General features: G+C 37.1%; 1 protein-coding gene across 1 annotated transcript in view; it reads left to right on the top strand.

Annotated features, from left to right (window-relative positions):
- The window catches only part of Slc39a12 (solute carrier family 39 member 12), an 89,741-nt gene that overhangs the window by 44,472 nt on the left and 23,703 nt on the right, over window positions 1-21,566 (top strand). Inside the window, exons 8-10 of the mRNA XM_051205735.1 lie at window positions 13,447-13,599; window positions 15,124-15,231; window positions 17,577-17,643. Of these exons, the coding sequence (XP_051061692.1) occupies window positions 13,447-13,599; window positions 15,124-15,231; window positions 17,577-17,643 (328 nt within the window). The remainder of the gene's footprint in view (window positions 1-13,446; window positions 13,600-15,123; window positions 15,232-17,576; window positions 17,644-21,566) is intronic.

Raw genomic sequence — 21,566 nt, 5'->3', positions numbered from 1 at the left:
AGGTCACTGCGGCAAATACAGAGATGTTTGTTGCCTGGGATCCTGGGAAACATCAGGAGGTTGCCTGAGTTTCCTCCAAGGAGTAGTGCACAGCTGGGGAGCAAGCCTGGACTTGGGGTGCATAGGAATTGCTACAGATCTGCTCAGAAATGTTAGCTTGCATCTATGGCATTTGACAGCATGGTTTTGGCTTGAGAAGAGAGATTTGGACAAGAGTTATTTGAAAGAGGAAGAAGGATCTAGTATAGAGTGTGATGGAGAGCTAGAGAAATCAGTGGTCCCTGGTTGCTATCTGTATTTTCAATATCTTTACAGCAGCGAGGATTGATAAATAGCAAATTTATCAATATTAAAGATCTATGTCTTAACCCAAGCTCATGAGATGCTCTTTTATATAATTTTATAATGTTATAATGCTCCTTACTTCATGAAACGTTGATCATAATGAAGATCATATGAGTATGAGGTGGGTACATATTACTGTTATCACCAAACAAGTTAGTACAAGGAGAACACCATATTCTGGTTTTTAGTTGTAAGTAGATCCACAGGGGATTGGTTCTAAGACTCCTTAGGATATGAAAGCCTCATAAATGCTCAAGTCCCTTTGTGAAAAATTGTATAGAATTTGCATATGTTCTATGCTTATTATTTAAAATCCTTTAGATCACTCACAATATGTGATACAATGTGAAATAACTGAAGTATAGTATATTATTTAGAAATAATATATTTATATATTCATTATTATTAATGCTTATAACAATATAATAAAATATAATAATTTAATATATGCTTATTATATAATTATATTTATAATAACAAATATTTATAAATACTATAGTATTTAGAAAATAATATAGTGAGGAGAAATTCAGTTATTTTTTCTGAGTATTTTCATTCTATATTTGGTGGATATATACCCCAAGACTATATTACACAAACGTAAAATATATATATATATGTATATATACATATATACATATATATATATAATGCATTTATAATTCCTATTTTCTTTATTTGGAACTCAGAAACATTCTACTTCTATAAGCCATTGATTTATTTCACAAATTGCTAATTTCGGGTAAGGAATATTGTAGGTGATAATTACTTAAAAGCAGTCATAAAGGTAGTCAGGGACTGAGTGAATGGGATGAATGAGCTAACTAGAGGGTATCTCACAATGCCTTTCAGAAAACTGATTACAAAACTCCTGGTCACACTGTAGGTGGAGTTTCTCTTTGTCCTAGTAGTTAGCTCTGTAGCAGACTCCCAAATAATCACACTGAGATGACTTATTAATAATTATAAATGCTAAGCAGATAACTTAGGTTTGTGTTTTTTGGCTACCTCTTATAGCTGAAATTAACCCAGTTCTATTAATCTAAGTACTTCCCGGAGGCTTATTTACCTCATCTGTATACTGCTCATCATGCTCACTCTACATGTCATGTGTCTCTCTCAGGTCTCTTTCTTCTTCTCCCCAGCATTCTCTCTGCCCTGAAAATCCTGCCTAGCTGCTGGCCAGCTGGCCATTTAGGTTTATTATTTATTTATTTATTTATTTATTTATTTATTTATTTATTTATTATTAAAGCAATCACAGTGACATGTATTCACACAGTGTAAAGGAATATTCGACTCACACAGCATATACTCTATATGTGAAATTTCAGGTAGATTTCTCTATTCAAATAGAACAGAATTAAAAGTTTAATTGCAGTGGGGCATGAAGACACATTGACATGGGGACACCCCTTGCATGTGTCCCATGCAGAAAGCATATTGATATCTAAGGAAGCATTACAATACACACAGAAAGCATGCAAAGCTAAAGACAGAATGTGTGAAAATGAGGCCACGTGCTAATATAGAATATTGGCATCTATCTATTCTTTAGTAGAAACTGTTCAATGTTTGCCTTTGTTTTCTGTTGTTCACATTGCCTTTGATACTGATCACAATATCCTACAGTACACTGAAATTTGTATGGTTTTAGTTGTCATGGCATTTTGCAGACTGAGAGTTGAACTCATTCAACTTCTAGGTTTATTCTTTGATGTTGAAGTTATTGAAAGTTATTTTCTTCTTTTACTTTTAATTTTTTCCTTTATTGAATATGGATTTTCTCACATAATAAAAACATCTTGATTATAGTTTCACTCTAGTCTTCCCAGATCATCACCATATCCCTTCCCATCCATATCTACCCCTGGCTTCTGTCTCTCATTAGAAAACAAATAGGCTACCTATGGCACACTAATAAAACATGATAAGATAAAACAAAAATGAATACATCAGAACTGAACAAAACAAACAGAAGGAAAAGAGCCCAAGAGAAGGCACAAGAGACAAAGACCCACTCAATTGCACACCCAGGAATCCCATAAAAACACTAAACTGGAAGACAAAATATATAGACAAAATTTTTTAGGGTAAAAAGAGAGAATAAAATAGAAATAATAACAAAATTATATAAGACACAACATTATAACACAAGGAACCTCCAAAATGTCATTGAGTTCACTTTAAGTTGGATGTTTATTGCTGGGTATGCAGCCTTCCCTTAAGAATAGTAGTTTGCTTCCCTAGTGAGAGAAACATCCTTGAAGGAAATGAATTTTTAATTGCAAGTGGTTACCAATTGGAGATGTTTCTGTGTTGGGCCATGTTTCCACTTTTCCTTTTAGCTCTAGGACCCCAAATGGTGCACACCCAAGTGGACTCTATGCATGCTGCTGTAGTCTCTGTGAGTTCCATACCCTCTAGCTCTTACACTTTTTTAGCCTTCTCTTCCAGAGGGTTCCCAGAACCTCAAGAGGGTGGGATTTGATGGAGAAATTCCATTTAGTGCTGAGTATCCAACGTCCTTCATTGCACAATATCTGGCTGTGGGTCTCTATTCCAATCTGCTGCAGGTGGAAGAATCTCTGATGATGACTGAGTAAGGCACTGATCTATGAGTATAACACAATGTAAGCAGGAGTCATTTTATTGCTACTTTTCTTTCTTTTATCTCTTGTTCCTCCCATAACAGTAGGATTTGGTTTTACCCTAGGTCCATCCCTGGACTATCTAGTCTCAGGTTCTTGGTCATCCAAGCAGTGTTCGTTTTGGGTTCCAGCTCATGGAGTGGGCTTTTAGTCCAATCAGATATTGGTTGGTTACTCCCATAAGCTTTGTGCCACCATTGTCCTAGCATACCTTGCAGGCAGGCATCATTGTAGATCAAAGTGTTGGGGCTGATTTGGTGTTTACATTTCTCTTTTGGTGGCAAGCAGAGTACCTTCCTGTACCAAAGATGTTAGAATGTAAGACTGAAGGCTCTACCAGCTGACTTTTCCAAGTTCAATGATTTACATAGATGTATAGATGTTATCTTCAGCAATGGGGACTTGCAATCCCATAAGACCTCTTAGGCCAACAACTCAATTAAGTAACCCAATTCCAGTACTGGAAACTTCATTTGGTGACAGGAGATGGCCAATTGGAGCTTTGTCTCTCCCATCATTTGGCAGTTCATATTGATCACCTAGTTATATGTATATTTTAGGAAGCTTCTAGAGTGATAGGTTCCCATACTACCCCTCAAATGGCCCCATTAATGTTAGCTGCAACTCCGTGAATCCCCTCCTTTTTCTTCCTTTACCCCCTCATTTGATCCTCCTACTCCAGTCCCTCACATTCATCCATAACTATCCTATTTCCATTTCCTAGGGAGATCTATCTGCCTCCCCTCTCCCAACCAGTCTCTTAATCTATGCCTACTTCTGTGCATCTACACATCTATAGCTTCTACACATTATACCTGTGAGTTAATAGCTAATATCTACATATAGTGAATATATACTGTATTTGTCTTTCTGGTTCTAGGTTACTTCACTCAGGATGAATTTTTTTTTAGTTCCATCCATTTACCATTCAATTTCATGTTTTTTTTTTTTTTTTTTGTTTTTTTTTTTTTTTTTTTGGTGGCTGAATGACAGTTCATTTTGTAAATGGTGTAAACACCACATTTTCTTTATCCATTCTTCTGTTGAGGGACATATACATTGTTTTCACTTTCTGGCTATTATAAATAGAGCAGCAATGCAAATGGTTAAGCAAGTGTCTCTGTGGAAGGATGAAGTGTCCTTTGGATTTATGCTTGAGAGTGGTTGTGTTAGGGTTCTCCAGAATAACAGAATTTAGGGAATAAATCTCTATATATAGAAAGATGATTTATTAGAATTATTTAGAGGCTGCAGTCCAACTAACCCAACAATAGCTGGCTGCAATCAGAAAGGTCAAGAAACCAGTAGTTTCTCTATCCATAAGGCTGGATGTCTCAGCTGGTTTTCACTATACACTGGGATTACATAGAAGTATGATCCAATGTCACTGAAGGAATGGAATTGCTAGCAAGATAAGGGTGAGCAGTCAAAGTGCAAATCTTTCTTCCTCTATGTTCTTACATAGCTTCCAGCAGGTTTTACCCAGATTAAAGGTATGCCTTCCCTCACTAAGATCCAGATTAAAGGCAAACCTTTTCCAGGCTCAAAAGATCTGGCTTAAATCTGTATCTTCCTGCTAAAAGTCTGGATTAAAATCAGATCTTCCTACTTCAAATTAAGCAAAAATCTCTCACAGGTGTGCCGGCCATTTTTGGGTTTTAGTTCAAGATGTAGTCAAGTTGACACCAAGTTCTCCCCTTGTGAAGTTGATACACAATCATATCATTGTGATTCATTTCCAAACAAAAGCAATAACAGGTCATAATTGTGCCTAAACATGATATAACTATTCCATGTACAATCACAAATGCATTATATATCTAACTAGGTCATAATTATGCCTAACATGCTATAACTGTCCCCCATAGGATTGCAAATGCATTATAAATCTAGAGCAGGTAGCAATGTCCCTCCAGGGACAATCTTTAATATCTCAAACTTAAATATGATAACTATTGATATTTTCTTAATTGATGTTACATCACATGATACAGAAATTGAGGGAAACAAACACAAATATCTGTACAAACATATTCTTAAAAAAGTAAAACAGAAACACCCATGTAAACCATACTTCTCTCTTTGCTACAGGGGCTTAGCTGGTAGTTACCTTCCTCTACTGCCCATTGTATATTTCTTTCATCCTCTGAAAACACCTCACTGTATCTTGGCTCTTTTCCTGGATGCATGACCGATGCCTTCATTCCTTATGGGTCTGTGACCTTTGACATCTTGTCTGGATTAGGCTTGTAGTTTTCCATTGATTTTAATCACTGGACATGGTAAAAATATCTCCTGCATTTGAGATTTAATTTTTCTTATCTCATTGTGAGAAGCAATCCTATTTTTCTGTGGTAATATGGATCAATCACCCCTCCTAACACTGGTATTCCTTTCTTTGTCTATTGGTTTGAGAACATTAGAAGCCCAAAGTGACCAGGGGAAGTCTGATCTTCTAGTTCAATGGAATTTTTGTTGTGGCTTCTGGCAGAACTGCTCTTCTCTCTGGAACCTAAATCTAGGGCAGAGGACTAAGCACAATTTTTCATAGTGGGTTACTAGGGGTGATAGTGAGTGTAACTATTCCTTTTTTCATACCTTGATTCCTGGATCTTTGAATCCCTGGTATGGGAGAAATCATTCCATATATTGGATACTGATTTAATACATATACCAATTCTCAATAACCCTTTCCCAGGTCTCTGGGCTGCTGCCACCTAATTGGTACTGTAACTGTGTCTTCAAAAGGCCATTCTGCCTGGTGGTGGTGGCACATGCTTTTAATCCCAGCACTGGGAAGGCAAAGTCATGCAGATCTTTGTGAATTCAAGGCTAGCCAAGTCTACAAAGTGAGTTCCAGGACAGCCAGAGCTGTTACACACACACACACACACACACACACACACACACACACACACACAAACCCTGTCTAAAAAATAAACCAAACAAAAACCATTCTATCTTTTTATGAGGCCAGATGCTTCATGATGGTGGGGCATGATAAGACCAATGGGTTCCATTGCACTTCTGTGTGAGAAATGAGTTCCTTGCTCAGAAGTAATACTTTGTGGAATAATGTGATGGTAGGTAAGGCTTACGATAAACCCACAGATGGTGGTTTTAGCAGTAGCATGGCATGAAGGAAAGGCAAGTTCATAAGCAGAGTAAGAATTTATTCCAGTAAGGACAAAATGTTATTCTTTCCATGGAGGAAATTGTCCAATATAGTCAACTGGCTACCAAGTCACTGGTTTGTCACCCTGGGAATGATGCTATATTTGGTGCTCAATGTTGGTCTCTGCTGTTGTCAGATCTGGTACTTAGTAGAAGCTGTAGCCAGGTCATTCTTGATGAGTTAAAGAGAATGTTTTGAACCCATACATAACTACCATCTTTGCCACCATGGACAACTTTGTTCATGTGTTCATGGACCCTTTGGGTAATGACAGAAGTGGCTAGGGCTGACTGTCCATAGATCATCCTATCTACTTGATTATTAAACTCATCCTCAGATGAAGTCACCTCTGGATGAGCACTTATGTGGGACATAAATGTCTTCATATTTTTCACTCATTTGGAGAGATCTAACCACATACTTCTTCCCCAGATGTCTTTCTCACCAAATTTCTAGTCATGTCATTCCAAGTACCTTGCCATCCAGGCCAGTCCATCCACTGGCTATAGCCCATGAATCAATGAACAACTGCATGCCTGGCTGTTTCTCCTTCCAAGCAAAATGGGTTACCATGTGTACTGCCCAATGTTCTGCCCACTGTGAAGATTTTCTTTCACCATTGTCTTTCCATGTTATCTACAGAAATGTAGGAGAAACTATGGCCAGTCTACCCAAGCTTCAGGTGCCCAGGCCAGCCTGTATGAGCATACACGGCAGGCACTTCCTTCCTGACCCTAGTCTGCCTCTAGGCCCAGAGACTGCTGATGAAGAGACACCTGACCCAGAGACACCAATGGGGAAAGAACAACACAGCAGAGTCAGCTGCCTGAGTCAATAGGACCTTGGGAGGGGATATAAAGGCAGGCTTAACTTCCTTAATAAACAAGTTTGCAGCACACTCTGCTACTCAATGACTCCCAGTGCCTGAGTCATTGGTGCTAGACATTTGGGAGACTTCTCCCTGTAACTTACTTGTGCCTTTAGAACCTTCTTGGGCCTAGTCATGTATATACCACTTACATTTAAAGATAAACTGCTGCTGTCGATGTCCTATTTTATGACTTCATGGGTCAGTTAATACCCAACTTATGATGGGTAGCAGAGGCCACATGGTAACTTGGTGGCCCATTATGAAAGGCCCAATAGTAGGCCAAGAGCTGTCTTTCAAAGGGGGAATGGTTGTCTGCAGATAATGGTAGAGCCTTGCTCCAAAATCCCAAAGCTGGACCGAAGTAGTTCAATTCCTATCTTCCTTAGCTATTAACAGTTTGATTTTCATAGTGGCTGTACATATCCCACCTGAAATGGATGAGTTGTTCCCTTTATTCCACATCTTTACCAGTATGAGTTGTCACTGATTTATTTATCTTAGTCATTTTGACAGGTGCAAGGTAAAATCTCAATTTGTGTTTTCCTGATGGCTAAAGATGTTAAACATTTCTTTAAGTGTATTTCAACCATTTGAGTTTCCTCTATTGAGAATTCTTTGTTTATATCTGTACTCATTTTTAAATTGGGTTATTTGTTTTCTTGCTATCTAGCGCTTGAGTTCTTTATTTATTTTAGCTATTAGTTCTCTATCACATGTGTAGTTGGTAAAAATCTTTTTCCATTCTGTAAGCTGTCACTTTGTCCAAATGACACTGCCATTTGCTGTGTGGAGGCTTTTCAGTTTCATGAGGTCCCACTTATTAATTGTGGACCTTAGTGCCTGTGTTAATGGTGCTCTGTTCTGAAAGTCTTTTTCTGTGTGATGTATGCAAGACCATTTCCCACTTTCTCTTCATTCAGGTTCAGTGTATCCAGTTTTATGTTGATGTTTGGTTGGTTTGGAGTTGAGTTTTGTGGAGAGTGGTAAGTTGGATCTGTTTGTATTCTTCTACATGCAGTCTTCCAGTTTGGCCAGCATCATTTGTTGAAGATTCTATCTTCTTTCCATTGTGTATTCCTTGTGTCTTTATCAAATTGACATGCCCATATACATGTATTTGGGCATGTGAATTTTTCTGAGTCTTCAATTTGATTTTGTTGACATGTTTGCTTTTGTGCCAATATCATGCTGTTTTTATTACTATTGCTTTATGGTACTACTTCAAATATGGGATGGTGATACCTTCCACAGTTCTTTTTATTATTCAGGATTGTTTTAAGCTATCCTGGTTTTGTGTGTGTGTGTGTGTGTGTGTGTGTGTGTGTGTGTGTGTGTGTGTGTTTCTATATGACACCGAAAGTTGTCATTTTATGATTTATGAAGAATTGTGTTGGAATTTTAATGGGGATTGCTTTGAATCTGTAGATTTCTTTTGGTAGGATGACCATTGTTACCATGTTAATCCTACTGATCCATCAGAATGGGAGATCTTTCCATCTCCTCCTATTTTTATTATACAAATCTTTCGTTTGCCTGGTGAGAGTTACCCTAAGATATCTTGTATTATTTGGGGCTACTGTGGAAAATAGTGTTTCCCTGAATTCTTTCTCAGTCTATTTGTCATTTAGGAGGGCTACTGCTTTTTGTGAGCTAATTTTGTATCCAGCTACTTTTGCTGAAAGGATTTATCAGCTGTAGGAGTTTTCCAGTGGAATTTTTAGGGTCATTTGTATACACCATCATCATTCGCAAATAAAGATACTTTGACTTCTCTATTCCCAATTTGTATCCCTTGGTCTTCTTTAGTTTTCTTATTACTGTAGCTAATACTTGAATTACTGTATTGAATGGGTATGGAGAGAGAGTGGGCAGCCTTCTCTTGTGTCTGATTTTAGTGGAACTGCTTTGAATTTCTGTCCATTTAAGTTGTTGTTAGCTATGGGTTTGCTGTAAATTGCCTTTATCATTTGAGGTATGTCTCTTGTATCTCTCACCTTTTATCATGAAGGGGTGTTAGATTTTTTTCAAAGGCATTTTCTCTATCTAATGAGATTAACATGTGTTTTTTTTTCTTTCAGTTTGTTTATATAGTGGATTACATTTGTTGATTTACATATGTCCAATCATCTGTTCATTTCTGGGATGAAACTTACTTGATTATGGTGGATGTTCCTTTTGATGTGTTCTTGGATTCAATTTGCAAGTATAATATTGAGAATATTCACATTTATGTTCATAAGGGAAATTGGTCTGTCATTCTGTCTCTGTTAGGTATTTAAGTGGTTTAGTTATCAGGGTAATTGTGTCCTCATAAAATGAGGTTTTATGCCAAAGTGTTGGCAATGTTCCTTCTGTTTCTATTTTGTGGAATAATTTGATGAGTATTGGCATTAACTCATCATTGAAATTCTGGTAGAATTCTGCACTGAAACCATCTTGGCTTAGTTTTTTTCTTGGAGGGGTAGGTGGGAGACTTTTGATTACTGTTTCTACATCACTAAGATTTGTAGGTCTGTTTAAATTGCTTATCTAATCTTGATTCAACTTTGGTAAGTCACAAGTACTGAGAAAAATCTCTTTTAGATTTTCAAGTTTTTTGGAATAGAGGTTTTTAAAATTTGTCCTTTTGATTCTCTGAATTTCTTTGGTAGTCTGTTGTTTCTAGTTTTAATTTTGCTAATTTGTATATTCTCTCCCCTCCCTTTGGTTAATTTGGATAAGGTTTTTGTTAATCTTAATTTCCTCAAACAACCTGTTGGAAGCCTTGCTGGGCATAGGTTGTAGTCTAACATGTCCTGGCAGCTTTCCCCAAAGCTCAGCAACATGAGGACATGCTCCTTACCATCCAGGCTCCCTGCTGTCTACCTGCCCTTATCTAGAGAATGTCCTTGGGCCAGGAGGACTGACCTTATCTGAAATCTGCCTCTAAGCCTGGGTGCCTGGTTTATCTCTAGGATGACCCTTGACACAGTTTCCTGCTAGAAGCCTTTCTCCTGCTGCACATATAGCAACTAAAACTTGTACTTAGGAACTTTGCTATAGGACCCTGCTGCCACATAGCAAGACTTAAAATAGCATGCCACTTAATGCAAGTTAGAGTTTGTTCCCAGGCTCCCCAATTCTACATATTTCCTATACACTGGAATAAATCTGAGCTGATTCTCCAAAGTTATCTCCCAGATGCTGGTCTCTGGTACCCATGGCCTTCTGAACCCTGTTCCTTGTTTCTGTCTCCTCTTTCCTCCTGGACCAATGAACCAATGATACCAATGAAGAAGCAGAACCACAGAACCAACTTCTTGTTTCACTGATTGTTTTTATATTGTTCTCTTTGTTTTTTTAATTTGCTATTAATATGTTTTATAGTCCATGTTCTCTTTGTTTTTTATATTATTGACTTCATCCCTGAATTTGATTACTTCTTCTTACCTTCTATTCCTTTTGGGTGTGATTTCTTTTTTGTTCTAGAGCTTTCAGGTAGGCTTTTATGTTACTAGTATGCGATCTCTAAAAGTATTAGATCTCTCTAGTTTTCTTGTGTGAGCGCTTAGTGCTATGACCTTGCCTGTTAGAACTATCTCCACTGTGCACAGGAAGTTGAGGAATGTTCTGTATTCATTTTCATTCAATTCTAGAAAGCCTTCAATTTTTTCTGGACCAACTTTTCATTTAGTAGAGAGTTGCTCAACTTTCATGAGTTTTGAACTTTGTGTTGTTGTTGATATCCAGATTTAATCCATGGTGGTTTTCTTGTATCTGTTGAGACTTGCTTTGTGCTGGAATATATGGTCAGTTTTGGAGAAAGTTCCATGAGATGCTGAGAAGAAGATATATTCTTTTGTGTTTGAGTGACTGTGTCTGATTTTTGTGTTTGGTTTTATGACAGTCAGTTAGTTCTAGCATTTCTCTATTTAGTTTTTGTCTGGATGACCTGTCTATTGGCAAGAGTGAGTATTGAAGTCTCCCACGTCTGTGTGTGAAGCACAATATGTGATTTAAGCTGTAGCAGTGTTTCTTTTGTGACCTTGGATGCCATTCTGTTTAGTGCATAGTTGTTAATAATTGTAATGTCCTCTTAGTGAATTTTCAATCTCTCCTGATGAGTGTTGGTGTGAAATGCATTTTTTTCAGATGTTAAAATGGCTGCATCAGCTTGCTTTTTAGGTTCATTTGCTTGGAATAGTTGTTTCTGTCATTCATCCTGTGGTGATGTCTATTCTTAATGTTAAGGTGTGTTTCCTAGTTGTAGCAGAAAGATGGAGTATGTTTAGTCTCCATCCTGATAATCTGTGTTTTTTTGTTTTGTTTTGTTTTGTTTGTTTTTTTAAATTGGGGAATTGTGATCATTGATGTTGAGAAAGATTGGCAAGGATTGGTATTTTTTTTTTTTTGCTGCTGTTTTGCTGCTGTTTTGATGTGGTGTGTGTGTGTGTGTGTGTGTGTGTATGTGTGTGTGTGTGTGTGTGTGTGTGTGTGTGTGTTTCATTTGATTTGCTGGTCTGGGATTACTTATTTCTTACGTTTCCTTGGGTGTGGTTAACCTCTAAAATTCAGAGTTTTCCTTCTAGTGCCTTCTGTAGGATTAGATTTGTAGATATATATTGCTAAAATTTAGTTTTATTATGAAATGTGATTTTTTTCACATTTACTGTGATTGAAAGTTTTGCTATATATAGTAGTCTGGGCTGGCATCTGTGGACTCCTAGAGTTTGCAGCACATCTTTCCAGGCCTTTCTGGCTTTTAGATTCCCCACTGAGATGTCAGGCATTGGATTAATAGGTCTGCCTTTATATGTAACTTTTCCTTTTTCCTTTGCAACTTTCAATATTTTTTCTTTATTCTGCATGTTTTGTTTATTTTGTGCTGAGGGAATTTCTTTCTTCAGTTCTCCCATCTGTTTGGTGTTTTGTATGCTTCTTATACCTTGATAGCCATCTCTTCTTTAGGTTAGGAAATTTTTCTGGGCCTTTGGTCTGGGTTGCATCTTCTTCCTCTATTCCTATTAGTCTTAAATTTGGTCTTTTCATTATGTCCCAGATTTCCTGGATGTTTTGTGCTAGGATTGTTTTGGATTTAACATTTTTTTTTTTTTTGGATCAAGGTATCCATTTCTTCTATCATGTCTTCAGTGCATGAGACTCTTTCTTCTAATCTCTTGTATTCTGTTGGTGATGCTATTCTCTGAGGTTCCCATTTGAGTGTCTAACTTTTCTGAGGTTCCCGTTTGAATTTCTAAATTTTCATTCCCAGATTTTCCTCAGTTTTGGTTTTCTTGGTTGATTCTATTTCCACTTTCAGGTCTTTATTTTATTTATTTCCTTTCATTGTTTGTGCTTTCATAGATTACTTTAAGGTATGTATTTATTTTTTCTTTAAGGCTCTCTAGCATAGTCATAAAAGCTATGTTAAAGTCTTTGTCTTATGCTTTAGTTATATTGCAGTTTTCAGAGCCTACCACATGTGGTAAGGTTACTAGACTCTAGTGGAGATATGCTATCCTGATTGATATTTAGTGTGTTTTTACACTGGCATCTAGACATCTGGGTTTGGAAGATTGTAATTTTTGTGCTGATACTTGGTCTCATCTTTGTTGAGTGTTTTGTTCCTTGGTTTCTGTTGTCCTCTCTGGTTCTTAGGTTGTGGTGGCTGTGTGTTCTCTGGTAAAAAATTCTTCTGGGATATGATAGGTGTGGCTACTGTGGGATCCTGGTAAAATGGATATTAGGAGGCAATACTTAAAGATAGGTATTGGCTGGGAACTAGATGTGTGTGTGGGCAGACAGGAGAGAGAAAGGCAGGAAATTTCACCAGGATCTGCTTTGTCCCTTTGGCAATGGGTGTAGAGAATAAGTGAGTAGAGGCCAAAAACAGTTTGCTAATGAGCTGAAGATGAGGCTGGAGGATTAAATATGGAGGAGAGGAGGGGAAGTAGAGGTCTGAAGCTTGCCTGCCTGCTTCTCTGGAAGGTTTGACTGGTGGGTTCCCAGGGAAATCCTGCTGGAGTGGAGACTGGAATAACCGAATGAGTGGGGAGGAAGGCTAGAGGAGAAGATCTGCATTATCAGCTGGAGATGGGAACAGAAAGGCGAGGAGACAGCAGATGGTTTGCTACAGAGATGGGGGTGAAATTATGAGACCAGGGCGTTGGATTTTGAGGAGAAAACAGAGCAGTGAAGAGCTTCAGTTAGGTTACCTGCTTCCGTGACTGAAGTAGGGACTGGGATGAAGAGATCACTACAGTAAAGAAAGGTTGGATGAGAAGATCTGTGTGTTCTACTGGAGATTGGGGACAGGGAAGGAGGTGAGGATGCAATAGGAGGTGTGTTAGGGAAAGCCTACTTGCTTTACTGACCTGAATCATCATCATCATCTTCTTTTTCTTTTCTTTTTTTTTTTTTTTAAGGTTCTTGGTTTACATAATCAGGAAGCCCCAGAGCTTGGACATTTCAATGAAAGCCAAGGTCCTATTTGGAAGCTTTTGGGATTGCTTGGAGGCATCCATGGTTTTTTCTTGATAGAAAAATGTTTTATCCTTCTTGTAACGCCAAATAACAAGGTATATGTCTCCTTTATCCTTTGCCTTGAGGTTTTATTTTATTCATCTTGGTTTCAGAAATACTCATTTAAACATACAAGTAAGCAGTGTACTGTAGTATATGCCTTTCATCCTGGGCACTTGAGAGGCTGACAAGAGGATCACGTTTCAAAGCCATCCTGGGCTACAGAGCAATACTCTTTCCCCAAAATACAAATAAATAATGGGGCTGGGAGAGATGGCTCAGTGGTTAAGAGCACTGGCTGCTCTTTCAGAGGACCCAAGTTCAATTCTCAGCAACCATGTGGCAACTCACAACTGTAACTACAAATCTGACACCCTCACACATATATACATGCCTGAAAAACACCAATTCAAATAAAATAATAATAAAAATATCACAAAAATACAAATAAATAAATAAAAAAGGGACTAAGTTCAACTTGGAGTGCTTGCTTATCATGTACAAAGCTCTGCGAGTTTGAGCCTCAGCACTACATAAAATGGGTGTGATGGTACATAACTATCACCTCAGCACTTGGAGAGCAGGGAATGGAGAGTCTGTTCAAAGTCATCCTCAGCTACATAGAAAGTTCAAGGCCAGCCTGGGCTATCTTAAATTACTAAATTGCTTTCTGATTAATTTAAAAATAAAAAATTAAAGAGCTGGATATTAGTTTACTGGTAGAGTGCTTGCCTTGCATGTGCATGAACCAGGGTTTGATCCCAGTACTGGGAAAAAAGTAGTGACATTTTCTTGAATTCACCTGTGTAAGGGAAGGCATGGCAATTTCAACAATATACAGCTCATTCTATGTTCTTCTTACCTATAGTTATTATTGTTTTTTAAAAAACTGTTACTGGGCAGTTAATATCCTTGCTGAAATCTTCTGTGTTAACTTCATGATTGGTTTTAAAACTCAATGATTTCAGGTTTGGAAAATGCAGGGTGCTAAAGTCCACAAAGCAACCCTCTGACCTCCACACGAGGGCTGTGGCTCATGCACACACGAGAAACATTGAGCTGAGCAATAATAATAATAACAATGACAGTATAAATTTAAGGTCCATGTTATTGCATATAATAAAAGAAATACACATGTTCAAATGTTCACAAATGTTTAATTGAATAATGTTATTATTCAGTTGTATTATTATATTAGTAGTTCCAGGGTGAAATATAATTTGATAATCAATTTTATGCCTATATCAGAAGGAATTAAAGATCAAATTTTGTACTGTTGTAATTTTTAGTAAATAAAATGATAACATTAAACTACTTCCATTTCAACCTCTTTCAGCCATTGCTAGACTTTCTGAAGTCACATTGTTAATGTATTCTGGGTAATGAATTCTGGGTGTTTTGTTTTTCCAAGGTGAGACATTTTAATAAATATTTACCACAATGATATTTTCCAAGTAGTTTTTTCATGTGTGCTCTCCAAAACTTTGATAAATAAAATGTTGAATAGGGCATGGAACTGGAAAAGTCTACATATGTGTGCTTCTGGCCTCTGACTAATTTTGCACTGTTCTATCCTGCAGAGCCTGCCATTGGTTAATGGACATGTGGGACATGCCCACCACCTTGCATTCAACCCTGAATTAAAAGACCAGTCAGGAGGAGGCAAGTCTATTTCAACCATCCAGTTGGTAGGTCATGGCTCTGAAGTGGTCAACAGTCTCAGCTGCTTTTCTTTATTCTTCCCTGTACAGAGGACTCTCAGTGGGGGAATGAGCAAGACCTACCCCAGCTTGCCTGCTCTTGACCATAAGAGACACTGTTTGGAAAACTTTGCCAACCACCTGAAAGCCATTTTCCTTTCTTTTCCTTTCCTTTCCTTTCCTTTCCTTTCCTTTCCTTCCCTTCCCTTCCCTTCCCTTCCCATCTCATCCTTCCCCTTCCCCTCCCTTCCCCTTTCCCTCCACCTTCATTCTTTCCTTCCTTTCTTTCTTTGCACAAAACACATGATCCACAGATTTAAGTCACCACTGTCGGCATTGTGAAATACGCATGGATCAGATTGACATAATAATTTTAATCATTTGAGTTATTTGTTTTCACAAGCCAGTTGACTTTTTGGTTTTCCATTTGGTATAACCCTAAGTCATTTCCTGGTTAATGCAAACAAATGTTGGCAAGGAATCTCTTAGTCTGTTTAGGATGAGAATGTTCATTTTACAATCTGGGAGAGAACCAATTTTGTCTACTGATGTGTGCCATAGTAAGCACCTTTGATGCAAATGGATTTCTCACAACAAAATTTTCCATATTAGTTTTTAAAGTAAAATTCCAATCATGTTAAAAAATATACTCATTCTAGTTCTTAGACAAAAGTATATAGGGGTAGAACAAATAGAATACATCATACAATTGTAAGCTTGTTCACATGACTTTTGTATGGGATTGAAGTTCAAGGAGAAGCCCCAAGAGAGGAGATGCTAGACAGACATGTGATATACACACAGAACAAGAAATATTGCAGATTGCAGATCTAATGCTAACTCAGCGGTAGGAACATAAAAGAGTTCCCTTAAAAATGATCTTAATTCCCTCTGCATATATGAGACGGTTGTGTAGCTTGGACTATTTGTGGGACTCCTGGTACCTGGCACAGGGTCTTTCCCTGGTGCATTGGCTGACTCTCGGGAATCTATTCCTCATGCTGAATTGCCTTGCCCAGACTGAATACAAGGGGAGGTGTTTGGTCCTATGGCAGTTTGATAAGCCATGCTTTGCTGTTGCACTAGGGAAGGTTTGCCCTGTTCTGAGCAAATACTGAGTGGACTGGGGAGTCAGAGGGGAGAAAGGGGGAGGAAGTAGGAGGAAGTGGGAGGATGGGAGGGGCATGAGCCTAGGTTGGGAGGTAAAATAAATTAATTAAAAATAATAAAGTGGTTATAAAGCTGGTCATGGTGGTGCACACCTTTAATCCCACCACTAGAAAGGTAGAAGAAGCAGGTACACCTCCTTGAGTTCAAGGCCAGCCTGGTCTACATAATGATTTCCTTGATATCCTACACCATGAGACCTTATCTCACAAAAGCATAATAAAGAATGATAATAATAATAATTAATGGAATAGAAATCATTTTAATGTTTTAGTGTATTTATTGTTCAGGTACATTAAAATGTGATGTGAAAGAAGATAACCTAAGGTTAGCATTAGTCTGAAAAAATCTTATTCCTGTTGGCTCTATTATTTGGGTTGAAATGAGGGATATGGAGTTCCCCCATTCTTGAAAGTAAGTCTCTGAAAATGCCTTAATGGGTTTTGAAATGTCAGGACACTTCTTACCCTAACATATCAGATTCTTTGTGGGTTTGATTTTTTTCCCTCCTCTTCATTTTGGAGAGTGTAGGTAGAAGTAGGAAACTTCATTATTTTTCCTCATGTATAGGAGGTCTTAGAGGCTTGCCTCTAAATTCCATAAATTTGAATTTATATCTTTTGGTAGAACCACAAAGCTTGCACATGTCTGGATAAGGTATAATAAGCATGTTGGCTTTTTTTTCTTTACTCACTTATTTCAGGGAAACAGATATGCTATGTCCTATAGTCTTTCCCTCTTTTCTCAGCCCCTCTTCTCCCCAAATAGCCCATCTTTTGAACAGCTGCTGTTACTTTAACCTTTTATGTGACAATGACAATGATACCTTAAAGTTTTGCAACACATTAAATTGTCAGTTTCCATGACTTTGGCTAATAAAATTATATGCAAATACTTATTAAAAGAAATATTTAGTAGTGGATAAAATGTATCCTTGGTGGTATTCCATTTAGGCAGCTAAGGGGAAGTTATAATCCACATTGGGGTGGAACATTTGGGTGAGGCGACCTTGTTCTGCTTTGTATGTCATATATGGAAGGTGGCAGTTCTAATATGTATCTAGAGTAGTAAAATGTCTTTAAGTGTCAATATAACTATTAGTTTCAGGTTTCGACCTAATGTGACAGTTACTCGCTTTTCATTAATTCTATTTTAAATTAACATAGAAAGGCCCAGAAGATTCACACACTGCTGAGCTCCACATTGGCAATGTGCCAACTTCCAACAGAAAATGTAAGTTCCAATCTTACACAGTTAAAAAAAATTAAAGATAAAAAGTGGCACAGGGAAAAGGTTATATCTTTTCTTAAGCAAATATGTCAAAGCCAACAAGATTGAATAGTGTGTTTCTATTTCATGATAAAAAGGCTTGCATTGAGATATTTGGTAAGTACCCATTCTTGTCTGCCTCCTAAGAACACCACACACCAATATTAAGTTTATTCCATTCTTTATAATTGATTTCTTCAACTACTTAATGCCACTTTCTGACATCTTTGATTAGTGTACATGTGAATTATTTTCTAGGCTTCTTTTAAAATCAAACTTCTATGGTATTCCAGTAATTCACTATTACTTATGGAGACAGAATTACATTTTTATTTTCTCTCATGATCAGTCTCATTTGTGACACTGTCACTGAAATGGCACCATGTATGTGGCCCTTAATTTGATCATCAGCATGGATGAAATAGTCTGAAAATGTACTATGCTTTAGGCTTTGTGTATGTCCTGGTGAATAGAATAACCACATGCTCATTGTGTGTAATTTGCCATGTAGCTTGGAATGTAAATACTAATATGAGTTAACACATATTACTACTATAGATGTTATGACATTACTTGATCTGTTTTAGCTATACTAAGTATTCTAATTTATAAATTTGATTTAAAATATGTAATTTCATATTCTGTACCATACCATTATGCTTCCAGAATGTTGTTTAATTCTTTTGTAAATATATTTAAAAATGTTGTATGTATGTGATATCTGTTTGCATGTATGTCTGTGCTCCCCATGAGTACAGTGCCATTGGTGGTCAGAGGAAGGTATCAGATCTTATAGAACTGGAGTTAAAGATGGTACTAAGACAACATGTAGGCCCTGGGAATCAAACTTGGGTCCTCTAGAAGAGTAGCTGAAGTTCTTAACTGCTGAGCCATTTCTACAGATCAAGGATATTATTTAATCCTTGTATAATTTTTAGTTCCAGTATAAATTTAGGATATTTGGCACATAGCATGTCTATGTCAGGAATTGTTGTTTTTACTTTTGAAATAAAGGAAAGAGGGGAAAAAGGGATATGCCAAGTCAATTAGGAGTAGAACATGGAAACCACAACAGGGAGCAACAGTCATTTCATGCAAATAATCCCACTGCAGGTATCAAGCTTGGCATGCATAATGAACAGTGAGCAAATCCAAATTAGAAAAGTCAGCGGTTATTTGCCAGGAAAACACTGAGTTATCTTTGGTTATGTGATCACTTCTTTCATGTACTCAACTTGTATTTCAAAAGACAGGATGTGAAAATCTTCTCTACAGTCTGATTTAAATAAACAAAACCCAAATCAGATTAGTTCTAGTCCATGCTTCATGGTGGAAAATCTCAGATAGTTCAGGCATGCATGACTCTGAAGACTGCCAGGTACATGAACAAAGGTGAAATATTATATTTTGGTGTCAAGTATATTAAATTGCCAGAAAATGCTTATCTTTTGTTAAATATGTAAATGGTCTTGCTGAATATGCATAGATGCATGGTGTGTTGTTTGTGGTTTACATGCAAATGTGTGTATTTACCTTATGTCTTCTTACATTTCCATATTATGACATTTTAAGCCTGAAACCAGAGATGATAAAGTAATAAACAATGAAAATAGGTCATACAGTTTCCTAGAAAGGATTAGAATACTGAAAATACTTCATTTAAATGTATTCTATCAGTATCAGAACTACATATAGGCATAAGGAAAACATGGTTTTATTTGCATGTTGCTGTGCTGTGCTATAATATGTCACTTTAAGTTCAATTATTTTATAAAAAGCAACTTTGTTCTTGAAAGCTGGCAGGAACAGCTAAGTCATATCACAGTGTCATTAGAAGCTTGGAGTTTTCAGGCAATGTTGAAGTGAACCTCCTGAATTAAAAAATTTGATATTTTTCTCCGTGTTTAATATCACTTCCTGAACTTTCTCTAGTTTTAACAATAGATTAAATAAGTTAGTAAACTCTAAAAAAATGTGTAAATTTGATCTATATTTTTCTTTTTCAGACTAGAGATTAAACCTTGTCCCTCATACATGGTAGACAAGAGCTCTACCACTGAACTATATACACTGACACATTAATTCTTAATATTTGTAAACAAGTAAGAGCTTTAGAAATAAACTTCACAGACCAATCATGTAACACAGTCAATTTAGCTGTCTCTTGATTGAAATTATGAACTTTGTTCATCACTTAATTAAGTATACAGTGTGTCAAAACAACTTCTTATTATAAAATACCACAGTGCTTCTCATTTGTAGACCATAAATGTCCAATGACCTAGAAAATAACCTATCCCTATTTCTACTAAGTACAATTATTCAGAAAATATATTATTCTCTAATAGTAACAACAACTACTACTTACATCTCTTTCACAGCATATTTGAAGCTGCGTAATGAAGTTTTAGACTATGGTAATTGGTAGATGTTCATTCCTATTAACTGAAATAACCTAGGTATCTTACTGTCAGAACAATTGTTATTCTCAAAGTACTTTTTGTTAGTTGCTCAAGTCCATAATTGGGTTTCATTCTGCAATTGCTTTTTTTAAAATAGAATTTCTTTTTATTAAAACTCAAACCCATTATGATCACTTTTTTCATCAACTACTAAGCAGATAGCAAGCACAATATAATATAATCTTATGTAAATTAAAACTTCTCTTTATTTTGTTCAGTATCTAACTGGTCTGGTACTGAAAGAGATTTTGCAGAAAGACAAGTACAGTGAGTAATTGCTATAAAGATAATTTGGGAGCTGGAAGAGTTGATTGTGGTTTTGTTGCAGGCACAGTTGGGGAGCAAACAAGGCAGTTTAGGAGAGTCATTAACCCCAGTCAGATCAGGCATCACAAAGATCTCATGATGTTGGAAAATGTAATGAGCAGAATGGTGCAGGAGCATCAGGGTCACACCAGTGGTACCCGATAGGGAGAGTTGACTCAATCTCCTAACATGGCTGTGCTCTAACAAGCTTCTATACATGGCTCATTGGTAGATGATAGAAATTTTGTTTCCAGTGCCTGAAAGCTGAAAGGTCAAAGTCAAGGTAAGGCATGGTCCCCCTTTCTGGTTCATTGATGGCATCTTCTCACTGTGCCCTCGCGTGGCAAGCTTAGCCCCAACTCATCACCTAACAGCTTCCTCAAGGCTCTATTGCCTCATAGCACATCAGAGTCAAGTTTCAACAAATAAACAATGTGAGACTCATCAGCATCCTGCACAAAGCCAGCTTCTTAATTTATCTTAGAATGCCTTACAAAGACCTTGGCAGAGATGATAGGGAGAGATTTAAGGGTTTGAAGCACTGCTTTAAATTTCATCTTTGGCATATGTATTAGTTACTTTTTTATTGCTGACAAAACACCATGACCAAGGCAACTTGTAAGAGAGGGCATTTAGTTGTACTTGTGGCTTCAGAGGTTAGAGACCATGATGGTGGAAGAAAATATGATGGCAGGAACAACAGAGAACTTATATCTCAATCCACAGATAGTAGGTAGAGAGGGTGCCCAGAATAAAACAAGACTTTTGAAACCCCAAAGCCTGTCCTCAATGTCACTTCCGCCAGTGGAGTCACACCTTCCAACCAAGCAGTTTCACCAATTGGGGACCAATTCTCATTCAAATCATTACAGCTTAGCTCAATAAAATGAAGAAACCAAACATTAGCACACAGTTTTTTTTTGTTGTTGTTGTTGTTTTGTTTTGTTTTGTTTTTATAATTGGTCAAAGTAGTTAAACACATAGTGGTTATTTCGAGTTTATTTGGTACCACATTTCATTTTGGGTTCTGGCTTATCTTTAAAGCAGATTATAATAGGGCTGTTTAATGAGGTGCAATGTTAGAATGTCATAGTGGATGGGAAAGGGGTTTGGATGGGA

This window comes from Phodopus roborovskii, unplaced genomic scaffold, assembly GCF_943737965.1.
Source record: "Phodopus roborovskii unplaced genomic scaffold, PHOROB, whole genome shotgun sequence".
In the NCBI taxonomy this organism is placed as follows: domain Eukaryota; kingdom Metazoa; phylum Chordata; class Mammalia; order Rodentia; family Cricetidae; genus Phodopus; species Phodopus roborovskii.
The sequence above is the reverse complement of the archived record's forward strand: the minus strand, read 5'-3'. Positions and strand labels throughout refer to the sequence as shown.